The following is a 16,875-nucleotide window of genomic DNA, read 5'->3' on the forward strand; positions in this document are numbered from 1 at the left end:
TGAAGATAAAATTTACCAGAATATAACATCTGATGTCTTGATGTTCTTCCACAAATAAATGTTCATTGTTGCATAGTAACTGTATAAACCACTTTATGTAAAGGTAGAAATTGCTTTTACATGTATTCATGGAACCAGATGAGCTTTAAGCCCTTCCAACCATCCTGGGATTCTGTGCTCTTCCAGTAGTTTGTGCCCTCCTGAATTCCACCCCATCCTGACAAAGGGAAGTGTTTCATAAGCCACACTCCTGTCCTGCTGTCCCAGTGTGACTGATGAAGCCACACTCTGGAATTACTCAGTTTATAGGAACAGACCTGGGCTCAGGTTCCCCCTTGTTCCAGGGTGTGGAGCCTCTCATGTGGATGGAAATTCAGGTCCTACCCTCAGACTTGACCTGAACTGTGCAGCAAATAAGGATTTCTCTGTTATTCCAGGAACCTCAGCACATGCTAACAACAAAAATGACTTTGAGGAGGATTATAAATGAGTGTATTATGTTTCAAATCTCCTGTGAAGCCCCTGGCATTAGCTGGAGGGAGCGTTAGTGCTAAACAGGATTATTTTTCCCCTTTCAGAGATAAACAATTAAAGCATAAACCTCATCCAAAACAGACAACTCTAACACCATTATTAACTCTGATAAGCCAGTTTATTTCCCTGTTAATAAATGCTCTTTCTTTACAGGAACAGAAACCAAACCCAACCTCATTTTGAAGGCCCTGTCAGGGTAACATGAGGCAACAGCTGCCCTGAATTAGCCCCACACAGAGCAACTTCACTGCAAGAATTCTCCTGTTCCACTAAGAATCTACAATTATAATTTTTATACAAATATTTGAGAAACAGAACAACAAACAAGTTTACAAAAGAAAATACTTCATTGGAATATGTGGAGTTTTCCTACAAAATAAGATGTGCAAGTAAAACTGATCATACAGAGCAGCTCCAACCTGAGTTATGTGCTGGGGGTTCCTGAGGTGAGGTGTGGGGCTGACTTCAGCCTCAGTGTTCACAGCTGCTTTCCAAGGACAAAATATTCACAGTGCACACAGGAGGAAAGGGAATAGCTGGATGATTTTAGGATGCTGGACAGATTCCAGATTTGTTAAGACATTTCAGTGCAACCTTCTCAGCCATGTCCCGACCCGGACGGTGCCTCACAATCCCAAAAAGGCCAGTTTCTCTGGAGCAGCCCCTGTGCCTTGCTGTGCAGGCTGTGCTCTCAGGGGGGCACAGAGCAGCTGTGTGTGTGCAGGGCTGTGTGGATGGCAGCAGCCAGCTCCTGGGCCGTGGGGCTCCCTGCAGTGCAGCTCACGGCCACCCCCGCGCTCCGCAGAGCCTCTGCTGTGCTGGGGCCGATGGCAGCGAACTGCAGGGACAACACTGCCACTGGACACAGCACCAGCACTGCTGTGCCCTCAGCAGCACTGACCAGCTCAGGCTGGAGTGCTGCAGCATTAAAAGCCACCCATCAATGCAGCTACTCAGCAATGACTCGGGGAAGATGAGTGTTTATCTTGCCATTGCAAACGGTGAAAGCTCTGAGTCCCAAGGAACAGGGAAAAGTGAGAGGAATTTTAATCAGCTGCAGCTTGGTGCAAGCAACAGCTCCTCACACCAACACATCACTAAGAGAAAATGAAGTGTGACCCAGTGGAGATGGGGGAAAGTGGTTGGGGAAAACATTCCGGGTGAAAACAATTTATTTTTTAAAATCCAACCAAGGCCAGGTTGGATGGGGTTGGAGCTACCTGGTGTAGTGGAAGGTGTCCCTGCCCATGCAAGGGGATGGAACAAGATGAGTTATAAGGTCCCTCCCAATCCAAACCACTCTGGGACTCTATAATGCTATATAATAACATGTGTTATTATTTTTGTTATTGTTTATTTGCTATCAATTGGGGTTTTCTTTCTATTTCATTTGCCCACCCCAAATTTCCTGCCTCTTGTATTCCACCATTTTTAAGAGAAGATACCTTGACTTGGTTGATCAGATCCCCTGAAAGCTTCTGGATGTGCTGGAGGCAGAATCTGACACCGGAGGGGCTGAAGAACACGACGCTGGCAGGGACCCCCTGGGTGAAACAAGCAGAGGGGTACAGCTCACTCCTCCCTGGCACAAGGTGACAGGACACAGGGAATGGCTGCCCACTGCCACAGGGCAGGGATGGATGGCATTTTGGGCAGGAATTCCTGGCTGTGAGGGTGGGCAGGCTCTGGCACAGGGATCCCTGGATCCCTGGCAGTGCCCAAGGCCAGGCTGGGTGAGGTTTGGAGCACCTGGGACAGTGGAAGGTGTCCCTGCCATGGCAGGGATGGGACTGGATGAGCTTTAAATTCCCTTCCCACCCAAAGCATTCCACGATTCTGTAATTCTATGATGGAGGCTTCTAAATCAGCCAATCTTGAAAAATGAAAAGCAATGATTACTTTTACACAAGCTACACAGGGCAGATTACTCTTGGGCTCTGATTTGTGATCAGAAGATGGCCAGTGATATTTCAGTTACACTACTTCAAAAAAAAAATATTCTGGGAAGGATTGTCACCTGCCTCAGAAAATCCCAAACTACATCAATGTCCAGTACCTGCTGGGAGAAATAACTGCTCAGAGCTTCCTGCAGATCAGGGTGCTGAGTTGTTTGATAAACAGTGAGGCTTTCCAGGGGTATGCCTGCAATCAGGATATACAATCATAATTAATTCATTCATTTCTATTATTTCAATTCAGCACTCACAAAATCCTAACTGATTTTAATAAGTGTAACAATTTTAGCCTAAAAAGCCACATAAAAGTTCTGTGAAGGATTTGCACATCCAGAGCTCTGGGCAGCCATCCAAGCTCCCAGTGTTTACTCCCATCCTCTCCTCAGCAAGTTCTACTTTTACTTCTTCCAATTTGGTTCACAAGCTTTAGATGCAATTTTTCTCATCACTGACTAATTAAAATGGGTCTCCAGGGGAAGTTCAACCTTTTCCTCTAAGCACTGTAGGAAGTACTTCTCTTTTCAGGGCTCCACAAGGAAATAGGAGAGCTGAGGAATTGGGTTTCTCTCCTGTAAACACACAAACAAGAACTTTAATTAACTCAAGCCTTTAATAAAGAGTAAATGTGATTTAATACATTTTAAAGGTATCAAATGCTGATTTATCAAAATGCCTCACCACAGACACAGCTCTAAGGCAAATGAAAACATCTGCAGCCCCAATTCACAGGACAGAAGCTACTTAGCAGGAACATTAAGAATATTCCAGAACTGGAATATGAATATTGGCTAAAAAGATAATTTCCTTTGGAGAAGGGCAAGGGGAATAGAAATGCACTTTATCTCCTCCTCAACACAACCTGCCTCAATTACATATTTAAAATCTGTCCCACTCAATAAATGACAGAGTTCTCTATAAAAGAATATTCAGGCAGACAAAGAAAAGGACAATACTGTGCTGAAAAGTTTTGGTCTATCTGCAATTTCATTTTCTTAACTCCCCAAGAAAAAAGGATTCTGGTTGCACTGCTGGGGTGGGAGTGGATATCCTCACTTGCTTTTGTCAAATTAAGAATTTAACAACAAATTTGCTTTGCACAGTTTTTGCCTTTTCTATAAATAAGAAACACAGGGAAAATTTCAAGATGAAATTCTACACAGATTGAGACAGCTTTGGTGCTGAGAACCAGATTCCTCTGAAACCACAGGGGAATTTTGGGGAAAGTCATCAGCATTTAAATCTTCTGATTTAGCAGCAATATCCAACCATTACAGCTCTGATCTTCCCATAAAAATAAACTTTTTCCTGCTGGCTCATAGAGTATTTATTAATTAACTAGAGGTTCTAAGATTACATGTAAATTAATATCTTTGAAGTATTTTTGCCTCACTGTGATTTTACCTCAAGGAAATTCTGAAATGATAGAAAGGACATTACTTTAATTTAGCACCAACATTTTAGCCACTTACTTGAACAAATATATTCAGCTAATTTCTCAGCATTTCCAGCCTTTTCTCCTTGTGGAATAAGACCAATTTCTTCCACTAGAACCAAAAGCAGCAAAGAAAAAACCATGGGAAACAATGAGAACAATTCACATTTCCTATCACAGAACCTGGGATGGAAAGGGAGGCACAGCTTGATCCAAACACAAATAATTTGTGTAAAGTCTCAAGCAGGTTGGAATCCCTTTCATCCAATTTCATTTCCAAAGACAATGACAAAACTACATTTCAAATTAAAAACAAAGGGTTTTTTTGTTTTTTTTTTCCTGTTTTGACCCAATTTTCCAAGCAGTGACCATCTCATTGCAACAAAAGGAGGAGAAATCCAGAGGTTGGATTATATCCATGGATATCCTTGGCTGGAGCATGATTAATTCTAATTTTTATATAATTATCTCTCTTTCAAATTATCCAGTTCAAAAAATTAATTTTTTTTTCTCAGCACCCTTGAAAAGCAGCTCCTCCTCCAAAAATTGTACTTACAAGCCAGATTTAGCCAATTTTTAATTTTTTAAACCCCATCTTACCTAGAGAAGCTGTAGCTTTTCCTACCACATATGTTGGTTTGATATTCCACATTTGTTTAAGAGATTTTGACCAGGCTGAAAAACATTAAATTATACTAAATTAAATGAAATTTAAGCACATGGCAACAGAATGTGAATGCTAAATGAATATTTGGGCTTCTGTTTAATCCACAAATACAGCAAAATGATAATAAATAACTAAAAATCCACTACACATTCAGCAAATCTGGATGTACAAAAATTAGATACACCAAGTTTTTTACTGTCTTCTTTTAAGAAGCACAGGACACTGAGTTTTCTCTGGGAGTCCTGGGGGGTGAAAAAAGAAACACAAACTACAAAAATAAAAATAAAAATCAGAAAGAAAAAACCCCAAGGATTTATTGCCTTTGAGAGGAACCTAAACAGAAACTACAGAGTAGTTTTTATTATTAAAATATTTATTTTCTAAAAGTCCTAATCAACACAAGGGATGAAATTTAGAGAAGTGATTACTTTTGACTTAAAATCTTCATATATTTTCCTCTGCTGATGCAAATGCTGCAGTAAACTGAGGGTCTCAGTGAATTTACTGCTTACTCAAGGGTGTAACTTACTCACAGGACATTGATTTGTCCCCAGCCCAAAATGCAGCAGATAAAGTAGAAACTCCATGCCAGAATCACCCAACACCAGAATTTGGAAGAGTTTGCAAGGATTTGACATTTCATGGTAATGTGTATTTCTGTTCAACAGGATTCCTTCTCACTCCTGATCTGTTGGTTTTTCTGCATCAGCATTTCACCATTTTTAATCTAATAATTAATTCATTTGAGAAATGTCTTATTCAAGACAGAGAAGTCCTTTTTTTCTCCAGCATTTCATAGGAATTATACAGGCACAGAAGTAATGGCCAGTTCTTATGAGATGATTTCTTTAAAGGAGGAAAGCAGCAAGCAAAGCAGGTACTGCAGAAAAATATTCCTTCTGTATGAGAAAATGAGCTGGAAAAGCTCTCACTAATTAGTAATTTGCATCAAAATCTTCTTTCTTTCATCTTTAAATGTGGAAAACACTACCCTTAAAAGCTCAATGTAGCATGAGCCCTTTCTGATGCTAAAAGAACTATGAAATTCAGGTTTTTTTAAAAAATCATCTACTGGTGGGTGAAATAAAATTCAATAAAATCCAAACTTCACAAGATGCTGAAAGAAAAAGACCAAGGAATATTAATATGTACTTACCTTCTTTTTTACTCTTCTCTTTTAAACATATTTTGATGGCTTCTAATGCTCTTGGGCTGGTAAAAACTAGGCCTCCATAGCACTCTGGATGAGAAAGCTATTTAGAAACAGTAAATTTAAGAAGTTTAAAAAAAAATTTAATTGGTAAATTAATTTTAAAAATCAGTTGATCAATTAACAGCTTCAATAACTGCCTGAAATGCCCCAATACTTGTGACAATTTATGGTCACACAATCTCTGTCTGACCAATTTAATTATTTAACAAGCAGGAACAAGGTCCTTGATGTTGTACATGAAATTTTCCTGTACAAAGCTGGTTATTGGCAACACAAAAAGAGGTGCCACACAAAGAATGATTAAATGGGATCTTGGCAAGTAAATCTTGTTGGAAATAAAGACAACTGAAAGAATTTCAAACTTACCTTCTCAAACAAGCTGTCAAGAGAGGTGAATTCAAATGACAGAACTGGGATCAGTGTTGCTTCCAAGCTGTATGATCCTAATTCCTATCAAGAAAAGGTTTGCAGCTCTTGAAATAAATTCCAAACAGCATTTTTTTGCTTTTTCAAAGCAAAACACAAGCATTTCTCTTTGCTAAAGCAAAATAAAAAGGCATTTTATTTCCTTTTGCTGGTAAATCTAGTTTGGATTTGTTTATTATTTAGTATTATAACATTTTATTAAACAAACAGCTGTGGGACTGGGACCTTCTAAGGTCCAGGAGACACCAGCACATAACCCTGAAGTCCCCAAGTGCCCACTCAGTCCTGCAAATATCCCTGTATATTTCTGTAATTCTGCCAATAGGTTTCTTCTAAAGAAATAATCCTCCTTGATCAGGAATTCTTACTCTTTTAAGTGAGATTTATCTGACCAAGGGCAGTAGCAGAAGGGACCCCAGCAACAGGTAATTTCTATTTCACACCACATTCCCAGTAAAAATACAAAAAAATTCTGTAATCTTTATTCTGTCCACATGAACATAATATTAATTAATTTAAATGAAGCTGGTTTAATATCAGTACTTTGCTGAGAGCTTTACAATGAATTCAGTACAAATGTCCCATAATTAATAAAATTCCTTGCAGGAAGGGTAAATTTTCTAAGATACTTTTTCTCTCAGCATAATTTCAGATATGCACTCCTAATATTGATTGAGTCCCTTTCCCACTTGAAACAGCTGCATTCATATTTAATAAAGAAGTGACACATTTTTAAAATTTTCTTAACATTGACTCACTTTGACATATGGATCTGGTCCTGATTCTTTATCTTTGGGATCCTTCAGCAGCAGAACCTTCATTGTTCACCAAGGAAGTGCAGCAGAACCCTGAAATACAAGAATGGAATTTATCTAAATTAGATCTAAAGGACTTTTTGACTTGACCAGCTCCAAGAACTGGGTTGCTACCAGTTGTACTGCTCCTCACACAATGAGTAAGCAGCTGCTGTGCATTCTCCAGGCAGCAACACCCACCCTGATAAGGACAGAAAATAATAAGTATGCTGCCTTTAGATAACACTGCTTAAGGAAGAGGCTCTGATGAAACTCATCAAGGGGAACACATTTTAAAGAATATTTTGTAAAAGCAGTAACAGGCCCTACAATGCCACCACATTCTGCAATTCAATCAGCTCAAATCTACAAAAAGATTATTTATGCTGTTAATTTCCATGCTAGTTTTCACCCTCTGCTCATTAAAGTGAGCATGCAAAGATATTGACTTAATTTATGTGTGTCTATATGCACACATTTCTACATCTAAAATAACATAGATAATATTCATATGCCTTCTCTGATACTCTAGGAAACAAGGCAGGGCTGAAAACATCTATTCTGCCATAAAAATGGAAGATGATACTTCTCAGTTCCTTACAAGCTTTGGTGCTAAATTCAAAGTTACAAAACATCAGCAAATACACGAATAGCACAAACAGAAATTCATTCTCTTAGTGCACATTTACACCAATTACCAGTGTGGCATTTTCCTGATAGATCACACACACAGGAAAATTCATCTTCCTCGAAATTCTTCCCCTGGATGTCAGTATTCAAATTTGGGCTATGACCTAATTACTCCTAGAGCTTTAAAAAAAAAAACCAAAAAAAAAACCCAAAAAAACAAAACAAAACAAAACACCACCACCACCATCACCGAAAAAAAAAAAAAAAAACCCAAACAAACAATCAAAAAAAACCAGAAAAACCCAAAAACAAACAAAAAACAAACAAAAAATACAGATGTGCTTGATGCTTTAAAGGGGATATGAAAATTGCGACCTTCTTGAAGGGTATTTATAAATATGGAAACAAAGAGTGCCCAACGCTCTTCTTTCCATGCCCTCATTAACACCCACCTTTCTTCATTAATTAGACACAGAGTGTTAAATGGGACACGTTCCGTATAGCTGAAGTTGGATCATTAATGAGCATTTCTTCACTGCTTAATATATTTCAACGCGTTTTCCCGACTGGCATTTTTCACAAAAACCAGAATCACGTTGTGTTCTCCCTACCAACCCTTTCCTGCCGATTTCTCTGGAATTATCCAGGAATTCGCTTCAGGGAAAGCCGGGACACGATTTTGACAGCAAGCAGCGGGCGCCTGATTCCTGTTTGAATTGTTTTTTACTCACAGTAAGTTTTGCTAATGCCGGAGACGCTCAGCACAGAGGTTATTTTAAAGCAGAGAATGCCAGGATGGCTGAGGGTGGCAGGATCTGCACGGTGTGCCCAGCCCGAGCCCTGAGCGCCGGTTCCCGCAGGGATGGGGCTCCAAACTCCCCGGGCAGCTCGATCGAACCCCCGACAGCCGCTCCCGGCAGCAATTCCCAGTGCGAGGAAGTGACACCACAGCGCCAAGAGGAAATCCGGCTTAGCGGGGCCGGGACGCGCCTCCCGCTCAGGCCCCGCGCTGCCGGGCGCTCCCGCCGCTCTCTGTCGCGACATTCGGCGACATCGCCTGGCCATGGCCACGCCGGCCAAGCGCCGGGCGCGGGGCCCCGCCGGCGAGCAGGGCTCCCACAGCGGCGGCGGCAGCTCCGAGGGCTCCCGCAGCGGCTCCGGGGACTCGGCCTGCTCCGACTCCGACTCGGAGCCGCCCGTCGATGGGGTGAGCGGGACAGCCCGCGGGGCGCCCGCAGGGGAGGGTCGGGGCTGTTCGGGATGGACCGCACGGAATTGTCGGGGCTGTTCGGGATGGACCGCACGGAATTGTCGGGGCTGTTCGGGATGGACCGCACGGAATTGTCGGGGATGTTCGGGATGGGCCGCACGGAATTGTCGGGGATGTTCGGGATGGGCCTGCACTGCTCCCACAGGGAATTGTCGGGGATGTTCAGGGTGAGGGAGACGGGCCCACACGGCTCCCGGAGGGGATTGTCGGGGGATGTTCGGAACAACTGGCACGCTTCTGTGAGGGGATTGTCGGTAGATGCTCGGGACCGGCCCGCACGGATCCCAGATGGGATATTCGGGATATTCGGGATATTCGGGATGTTCGGGATGTTCGGGATGTTCGGGATATTCGGGATATTTCGGGATGTTCGGGATATTCGGGATGTTCGGGATATTCGGGATATTCGGGATGTTCGGGATGTTCGGGATATTCGGGATGGGCCCGCACGGATCTCAGATGGGATGTTCGGGATGTTCGGGATGTTCGGGATGGCCCCGCACGGATCTCAGATGGGATGTTCGGGATGTTCGGGATGTTCGGGATATTCGGGATATTCGGGATGGGCCCGCACGGATCCCAGATGGGATGTTCGGGATGTTCGGGATGTTCGGGATGGCCCCGCACGGATCTCAGATGGGATGTTCGGGATGTTCGGGATGTTCGGGATGTTCGGGATGTTCGGGATGTTCAGGATGTTCGGGATATTCGGGATGTTCAGGATGTTCGGGATGTTCGGACGGGGCCCCACACGGATCCCAGATGGGATGTTCGGGATGTTCGGGATGTTCGGGATGGCCCCGCACGGATCCCAGATGGGATGTTCGGGATGTTCGGGATGTTCGGGATGGCCCCGCACGGATCCCAGATGGGATGTTCGGGATGTTCGGGATGTTCGGGATGGCCCCGCACGGATCCCAGATGGGATGTTCGGGATGTTCGGGATGTTCGGGATGGCCCCGCACGGCTCCCAGATGGGATATTCGGGATGTTCGGGATGTTCGGGATGGCCCCGCACGGCTCCCAGATGGGATATTCGGGATGTTCAGGATGTTCGGGATGGGCCCGCACGGATCCCAGATGGGATGTTCAGGATATTCGGGATATTCGGGATGTTCGGGATGTTCGGACGGGGCCCCGCGGGCTCTGGAGCGTGTCCTGTGATAGCGCAAGGGACGGTCCCTGTGGGTCCTGCAGCCATCCAAAGCCTGTTCGCTGCCTTGTTGTTGGAAGTTTTACATTTTTCACGTGTTGGGGTCCCCGAGCCCTCAGCTGTGCAGCCCCAGCCTTTGGCGTGCCCGCTCAGGTGTGGGGCTGGAGTGCTTCTGTTGTGTTTTATTGTTATATTAGCTTGCTTCCTTTTATTATAGAATCCCAGGATAGTTTGGTTTGGAAAGGATTTTAAAGCCCATCCAATGCCACCCCTGCACCTCCCACCATCCCAGGGTTTTCCAAGCCCTGTCCAGCCTGCCCTTGGACACTTCCAGGGATCCATTGGCAAGCTGTGCCAGTGTCTCCTGAATTTTACTGCCTCCCAAGGGATAGTGTGCCTGTTTTCTACATTACAAACAAGCCCCCTCTGAGTCTACACTGTTGTGCATGACCTCAGTGTGGGATTGGAGAGAGTTATGGGGCTGAATGTTGGCAAAAGTAAAGCTGAGTTGTTGAGGTTACTCAGGAGGTGTAATTGAAGCTGGCAATTAAAAGGCAAAATAACTTTGAATGATCTTGAACAGTGGAATAGGTAGGCAGAGTAACCTTGGCAGGTGTGACTTTTAATACTGAATACCAATAAAAATGTTGGTAGACACACAGCATTTGTTCTGGAAGGAGAAGCAGCAGTTCCTATCATGGCTGCAGCAGTGCCCAGCTCTCAGCATTTGCAGAGTTCCACAGTGGGATCAATGATGCCAGGAGGATTTGGGAAAATAGCAGAAATGTGGGTTTAGATGTAATTATTTAAATATCTGCAGCAATTTTTGCTGTTAGCCCTTCACCCCAGTCCTGGAGTTCCCAGGGTTTAAGTGCCTGGATCAAACCTCTCTGCAGGAAGAGTCTGTGGCTATAACAGGTGCAGTTGTGTGAACCAGAGGGCAGGAACAAAGCATTAGAGGTTTCTTCATGGCACAATTGGGGGGTCAGATTTGAAAAGTTACCTTCACAGATGTTCTCTAAAGATCACAAGAGAAATGGTAACAATTGCTGACAAGGTGGAAATAAGTTCTGTTTCTGCTGTTTGCCACTACTTGTCTCCAAGTTTTTACAGTTTAGCTCTGTTCTGATGAAACTTCTTGCCAAGCCTGTGTGATATTCTCTGTTTTACTCCACAGGAAGTGAATATTGAATTTGAAGCACATTCCATATCAGACAATGACTATAATGGGATAAAGAAGTTACTCCAGCAGGTACTGTGGCTACTTGTTATCTTGGTTATATGTCCATTGATAAATAATATCTAAGGAGTTATGCAAAGACATCAGTTCACATTCTCTGTATTGTTCTATAGTTTTTATGTGTTACTTTGTTTCCTTTTATTAGATAATCCCAGAATAGTTTGGGTTGGAAGGGACCTTAAAGCCCATCCTTAAAGCCCCAGCCATGGGCAGGGACACCTTCCACTGTCCCAGATTGCTGCAAGCTCCATCCAGCCTGGCCTTGGACACTGCCAGGGATGGAATAGCCACAGTTTTCAGATCATACCACACTCCAGTGTGGAAACATCAGCATGTGGAAGGTGCAGGAGCAAGCACCTCCATCAGCTGATTGTTAGTTTTTGCAGTATTATAATGGAGGAAGATAAACAGCTCACTTTATTTTGTGCTAAGTGGTCCATGAGATACCCTCAGTGCCTGAAACTTAATACTTGTTTCCTGTCTTCCAGTTGTTTCTAAAAGCTCCTGTTAACACTGCTGAATTAACTGATATATTAATACAACAGAACCACATTGGGAGTATTATCAAGGTAAGACAGATACTGTATTTATAATTGAAGTACAATACTTTCTTTGTTGAAATGACATGATTTCTGTATTTCAGAAGGGGATCCTGTCTGTGTTATTTGTGTGCTTTCTTGCTTTTTCTGCTTTAAGAATAATTTTTCTATGGGAACTGAAATTTTCCATGCCTACTTTCAAGCAAAGAAGGAATTTGATATATTGTTATTGCAGGTTTCTTCTTACAATGAAAGCTTTTCACTCCCTGAATTTCAGCATAGTAATGCTGAAAATGCAGTGGAGATGTTTGTTACAGTGATGCAACAGAATTTGCAGTGTGTGTTTGTACAGATTTCCTTGATGGTTTTCATCTTCTGATATCACAAAAACATCTTTTGCTACAGAGTGGAAATAGAATGTCAGTGTGAGATGTTTCTTTTTCTTTCATTCAACAGCAAGCAGAAGTGCAGGAAGACAGTAGTGATGATGAAGAAGATGATGATGATGATGAAGTATTTGGTTTTATAAGCTGCTTGAATTTAACAGAAAGGAAGGTTGGTATTCCTCAGTAACATCTGGTTATAAATATTAGCATCAGTAATAAATGAGACTGCATCCTGTGTAACAAGCCTGGACAGCTGGACCAGGATTTGGAGTTCCACTGTGGAGGACAGGGGTTATAAAACTTGAAGTGCTTTTTTGGATGCAAGTAACTTGCTGAGGGTCAAACATGAAGCAAAGACTGGAACAGAGAGTTAAAACTGGGTCTAGGAGTTCCAGGGTGAGTGGGCTGTCAGTCTCTTGTATTTCTTCCCTCTGATTTTCTCCAGTTTAGAATTTGGTGTTGCAGTTCTTTGTTCCTGTCACTTCACAACCTTTGTTTGCCCCCAGCTTTAGGGCTGGAGAATGATTTCAAAGCAATTGTGTGCAGTGCTTTAGAGGATGCTGAGGGAAATTGCCAGCAGGCCTGCAGGGAGTTCCCTTGAAGCTGACATTCAAGGTTTTCTTGTGTAAATAGTTGTTGTATCAGGTAAAGAAAATGCACCTGTTGATTGCAGGGCACCCAGTGTGCTGAGCAAATCAAGGAGCTGCTGCTGAGTCGCTGTGAGCAGAGCTGTGAGCAGCGTGTGGTGGAGCAGCTGAGCAAACTCCTGAGTGACAGCACAAAGCCTGTGGGGCTCATCCTGAGTGAAAGGTTCATCAATGTCCCTCCACAGATTGCTCTGCCCATGCACCAGCAGCTCCAGTAAGTTTGTTTATAGATTTATTATTTTTTTTTTTTAATGGTGTTTTTTCTTCATCTTTTTCAGAACTCTTATGTATATAGAGCTGTGTTAAGACAGTTGGTGCTGTAGATATGAGTAAAGCATGAAAAAAAAAATTTGCCTCATATGTGCTTTAGTTAATTTTAAAAATATTTTTAAAATATTCTATAGAGAATCTCATTTGAGAACACAAGCTGTTCTATAGAAATTGCTGTGTATGTTGCACTCTATCCTTGTATTGTAGGTTATTTTCACACTGCTCTAAGAAAATATAAAAATGAGAACTTTTTTAGCATGCTGCTAATGAGCAGCTTGGGTGTTTCTGTGTTAATGTCTGTCTCTGGAATGGGAGATTTGGAATGAGGGAAAGGATTAAAAGGTGAATTAGTTTTGGTCCATGTAAATATGCAGTGTTTTGATTAGTTTGAAGTAATGGAAAAGCAGGTGAAGTGCTGGTTGATCTCTGCCAATTCATGGATTATATGAAAAGCTAGGTGAATATAAATAAATTAATCCACTGAAACACAGCATTACATTATTTAATGCCATGCTTAGAACTGGGAACAAGGCAATTTTTTGGTTGGATAAGGAACCAATAATAGAATGGAGATCATCTTCTTTTCTTCTTCCATTTTTGTCTTCTTTCCTCTCATGTGAGAAGTCAGATTGAGTTCACCACAAGTACAGCACTTGTCACAGATCAAATTCAGATCTCAGCCTCTTTGTCTTAAAGATTTTGGAGTGACAACATCTTGAACACAAGAGTATTTTCTGTCCCTGCAGTTACAGTTCCTCAAGGAACTGATAATGTGATACATTTTTAAGGAGAGTTGCACTTAGAATCATTTCACAGACACTCTACCATGAACAGGATTTTGGGGAAAAAGGGTTATCCTGTGAGCTGTGGAAAAACATGCATATTTTTGTAGTTTAAAGTACAAATAGCATGTTTAAGTACCAGGAATGCGTCTGCAAAATTTTTTTTCTGAGGTACTCATCAAAGAATAGGCTGCAATTTGAATATCCTTTCTATACCTGTACATTATTAGGTTTACTTATATGTTTAGGATTTGAATTGTGTAAACATTTTTTTCCTCTTTAGGAAGGAGCTGACTGAGGCACAGAGAACAAACAAACCCTGTGGAAAGTGCCACTATTACCTCCTTATCAGCAAGACATTTACAGAAGCCAGAAAGAGCAATTCTAAGAGGAAGGAAGGGAGAAATCAGCCAAAGGAGGAATTAATGTTTGCAAATGCAGAAGAAGAATTCTTTCATGAGGTAACACTTTTTTATTTAAAATGCTTCTTTTTCTTTACATATAATCAAGAGATGTTCACCTCAAATTTAAGGGGAACTTACATCAAGTTGGTCACAAATATTTTTAAATTAAATCCAGGGTGTTTTGGAGTAGTGTTGAGAGAGGAGCAATCAAGCTCTTTTTGTGTATGATTTATCTGTTTCCTCCTGGGTACCTGTAACTAGCAAAAACTGCTTGGAATAAAAACTTAGGAGGTCCTAAGAAATGGCTCTTGCTTCCCTTTTCTGTCTCTATTCTACTCAGGACAAGTATATTAATAAAAAGTGGTAAAACACTGAGATGAAAATATTACTTCCCATTTCCTAAGGCAAGTTGGCCACACAACTCTGCTGGTCCCAAGCCAGACCAGGTGAGGGGAAAATGCAGGAAATGAGATTTAAAATGTGCTTTGAAATGCAAAGAATTTTTCATGGTTTCTTTTTTTTTTTTTTTTTTTTTCTTTTAAACCACTATTGTACAATATTATTACTTTGTCAAGAGACTGTTATTTTTCATTTCTGGCAGTGCCTGCAGGACAAAGGACTTGCACATGCAGGGGGTGGTTAATGGCAAAGGTTCCTGTGTGTAATCATTCTGACAGAGGCTGTGATAGGGCTGTAATTTTATTTCTTGGGAAGGAGAGAAATGTAAGTGGGGGAGTTCACTGGTAGCTGTAGGGAATTGTGTTATAGACTCTGCAGTAGTTGGGGATTTTGTTTTTGTGTTTCTGCCACAGCAGCTGAAAGAGCTGAAGCTGAACTCTGTGTAAAATGTTGTTGAAAAGCTGCTGGGGAGAAGCCTGTGATGTTCATGTGTCCATGGCTGTTCTGTTCTAGAAGGTCCATTTTGTATTTATTTATCTCAGCTTTGTTATTTGTTAAAAGGTAATTGTGAGCTTTCATCTGAACTCCAGTAATTCTCACTTCAGAAGGGCAGACTCAAACTGAGCATGTTTTTAACAGTCTTCCCAGTGTTTAAAAAAAATCATTTTAAACATTATGTAGGGTATTAAATGAAATGTCTCTCTGTACTTAATAATGTGTGTGTGTTAAATTAGTGCTGAGAGTCTGTCCTCCCTGATCACACATAATGTTAATTAGATTGCCATAAAATAGCATTAAATGTGGTGAGGCACTTGGAGCCATGTCAAACTGAGAGAAGCCTTTTCCTGCACTTGGCACTGCCCTGGGCTTTATTCTGTTCCTTAAAATTATAACCAGAAAATCTATTAGAACCAGACTTGGAATTGATTAAAGGTGCTCAAATTGCTCTTGAGCAAAGCCACTCAGTTAGTGTGGTAATTGGTCCAAAATGAGATTTAAAGCCTTGATATATTGTTAGTGGAAAGCAAACCTAAAAGGAGAATGGATCTTAATTTTCCCCCAAAGGGAAGGAATCAGGTAAATTTTTCTACTCAGAGTTCTTAATCTGACTTGTGTGAGAACTGGAAACATTCATTAGGTTGTTTTTCTTATCCATCAGGAATTTTGTCTAGGAAAGGTGATGAAAAGGGACTTTCTAGATGGGGTTTTATATTCCTGAAAAGGAATAATGCACATTTGAGACACCTGCCTGTTTGGAGAAGTATAAATAGATCTTGCAGATCAGCATTCATATTGGTCCCCTTAATATTTGATTTCTACTCATACTCTTACAGATTTGTTAATTTTTAGGACTCTGGGCTGTTTTACAAAGCTGATCCCAAACTATAATGGTAGCAACCATTATAGAATTTAATACGAATTATATAAATTCTGTGAAAAGAAAATAGTTTAAAACAGTTGAAATAGTGGATTTTTGGTTGTTCTTTTTGGTGGACACCAAGAAGGGAAAAATAAGCATTGGCATAACAGGTTCATTATTTTTACTTTGTTTAGATGATGTATTATCTTCATGCTAATTCAACATTTTAATCTGAATGCTTTTATTTCTGTTGTTTAGAAAGCCCTCCTGAAATTCAACTACTCAGTGCAAGAGGAAAGTGACACCTGTCTGGGTGGCAGATGGTCCTTTGATGATGTACCAATGAAGCCTTTGAGGACAGTTATTGTAGTTCCAGCTGATGGAATTCATGGAATTATGGAAAAACTCAAAGATTATCTCTCACTCTGAGCTTCCCTACAAACACCAGGTTTTTATAGAGCAGCCATGCAGGACTGTGACCTCCCAATATTTGCAGAACTGCTGTTGAACCAACGGTTTTATACAACCAAAAACATCCACCAAGTGAATATTTTTAAATATTGTGTCTTATTTTACTTTGATATCATCATGAAGCAGTCAATAAAAACCCAGTGTCAAAAGAAAACCTGAATATGTGTTCAATGTATTTTGAACCAAAGCTAACTCATGTGATTTTGTTCCAAAGTCATGCATGCAACTCCTTTTGTTGAGAAAAATGCTTTTTCTTAGTTTCATCTGTTAAATACATTTATGTCAAAAATTTGAAATCATTAC

General features: G+C 41.3%; 2 protein-coding genes across 7 annotated transcripts; one reads left to right on the forward strand and one right to left on the reverse strand.

Moving 5' to 3' along the window:
* Window positions 1-862: 862 nt before the first annotated feature.
* Window positions 863-8,584, reverse strand: UROS (uroporphyrinogen III synthase). Of its 6 annotated transcripts, none has more exons than XM_079312284.1 (10): window positions 8,383-8,584; window positions 6,986-7,075; window positions 6,168-6,251; window positions 5,745-5,841; window positions 4,522-4,596; window positions 3,959-4,033; window positions 2,975-3,058; window positions 2,591-2,676; window positions 1,980-2,078; window positions 863-1,372 (listed from the first exon to the last, which is right to left on the reverse strand). In XM_079312284.1, exons 2-10 carry the CDS (start codon window positions 7,046-7,048, stop codon window positions 1,226-1,228), a joined length of 810 nt encoding a protein of 269 aa, XP_079168410.1. In that variant the 5' UTR covers window positions 7,049-7,075; window positions 8,383-8,584; the 3' UTR covers window positions 863-1,225. The 6 variants fall into 6 exon arrangements, with proteins under 6 accessions (XP_079168410.1, XP_079168408.1, XP_079168409.1 ...); XM_079312282.1 differs by having other exon boundaries at window positions 6,986-7,831; window positions 8,379-8,584; XM_079312283.1 differs by lacking the exon at window positions 8,383-8,584 and adding an exon at window positions 8,104-8,249.
* A 29-nt stretch (window positions 8,585-8,613) lies between these two features.
* BCCIP (BRCA2 and CDKN1A interacting protein) lies at window positions 8,614-16,732 on the forward strand. Its single transcript, XM_079312275.1, has 7 exons — window positions 8,614-8,858; window positions 11,252-11,326; window positions 11,803-11,883; window positions 12,310-12,408; window positions 12,913-13,100; window positions 14,222-14,399; window positions 16,360-16,732. The coding sequence occupies exons 1-7, from the start codon at window positions 8,715-8,717 to the stop codon at window positions 16,528-16,530; spliced, it is 936 nt and encodes a 311-aa protein (XP_079168401.1). The 5' UTR covers window positions 8,614-8,714; the 3' UTR covers window positions 16,531-16,732.
* The last annotated feature ends 143 nt before the right edge of the window (window positions 16,733-16,875 follow it).

Source organism: Erithacus rubecula (genome assembly GCF_903797595.1).
Source record: "Erithacus rubecula genome assembly, chromosome: 9".
Lineage (NCBI taxonomy): Eukaryota > Metazoa > Chordata > Aves > Passeriformes > Muscicapidae > Erithacus > Erithacus rubecula.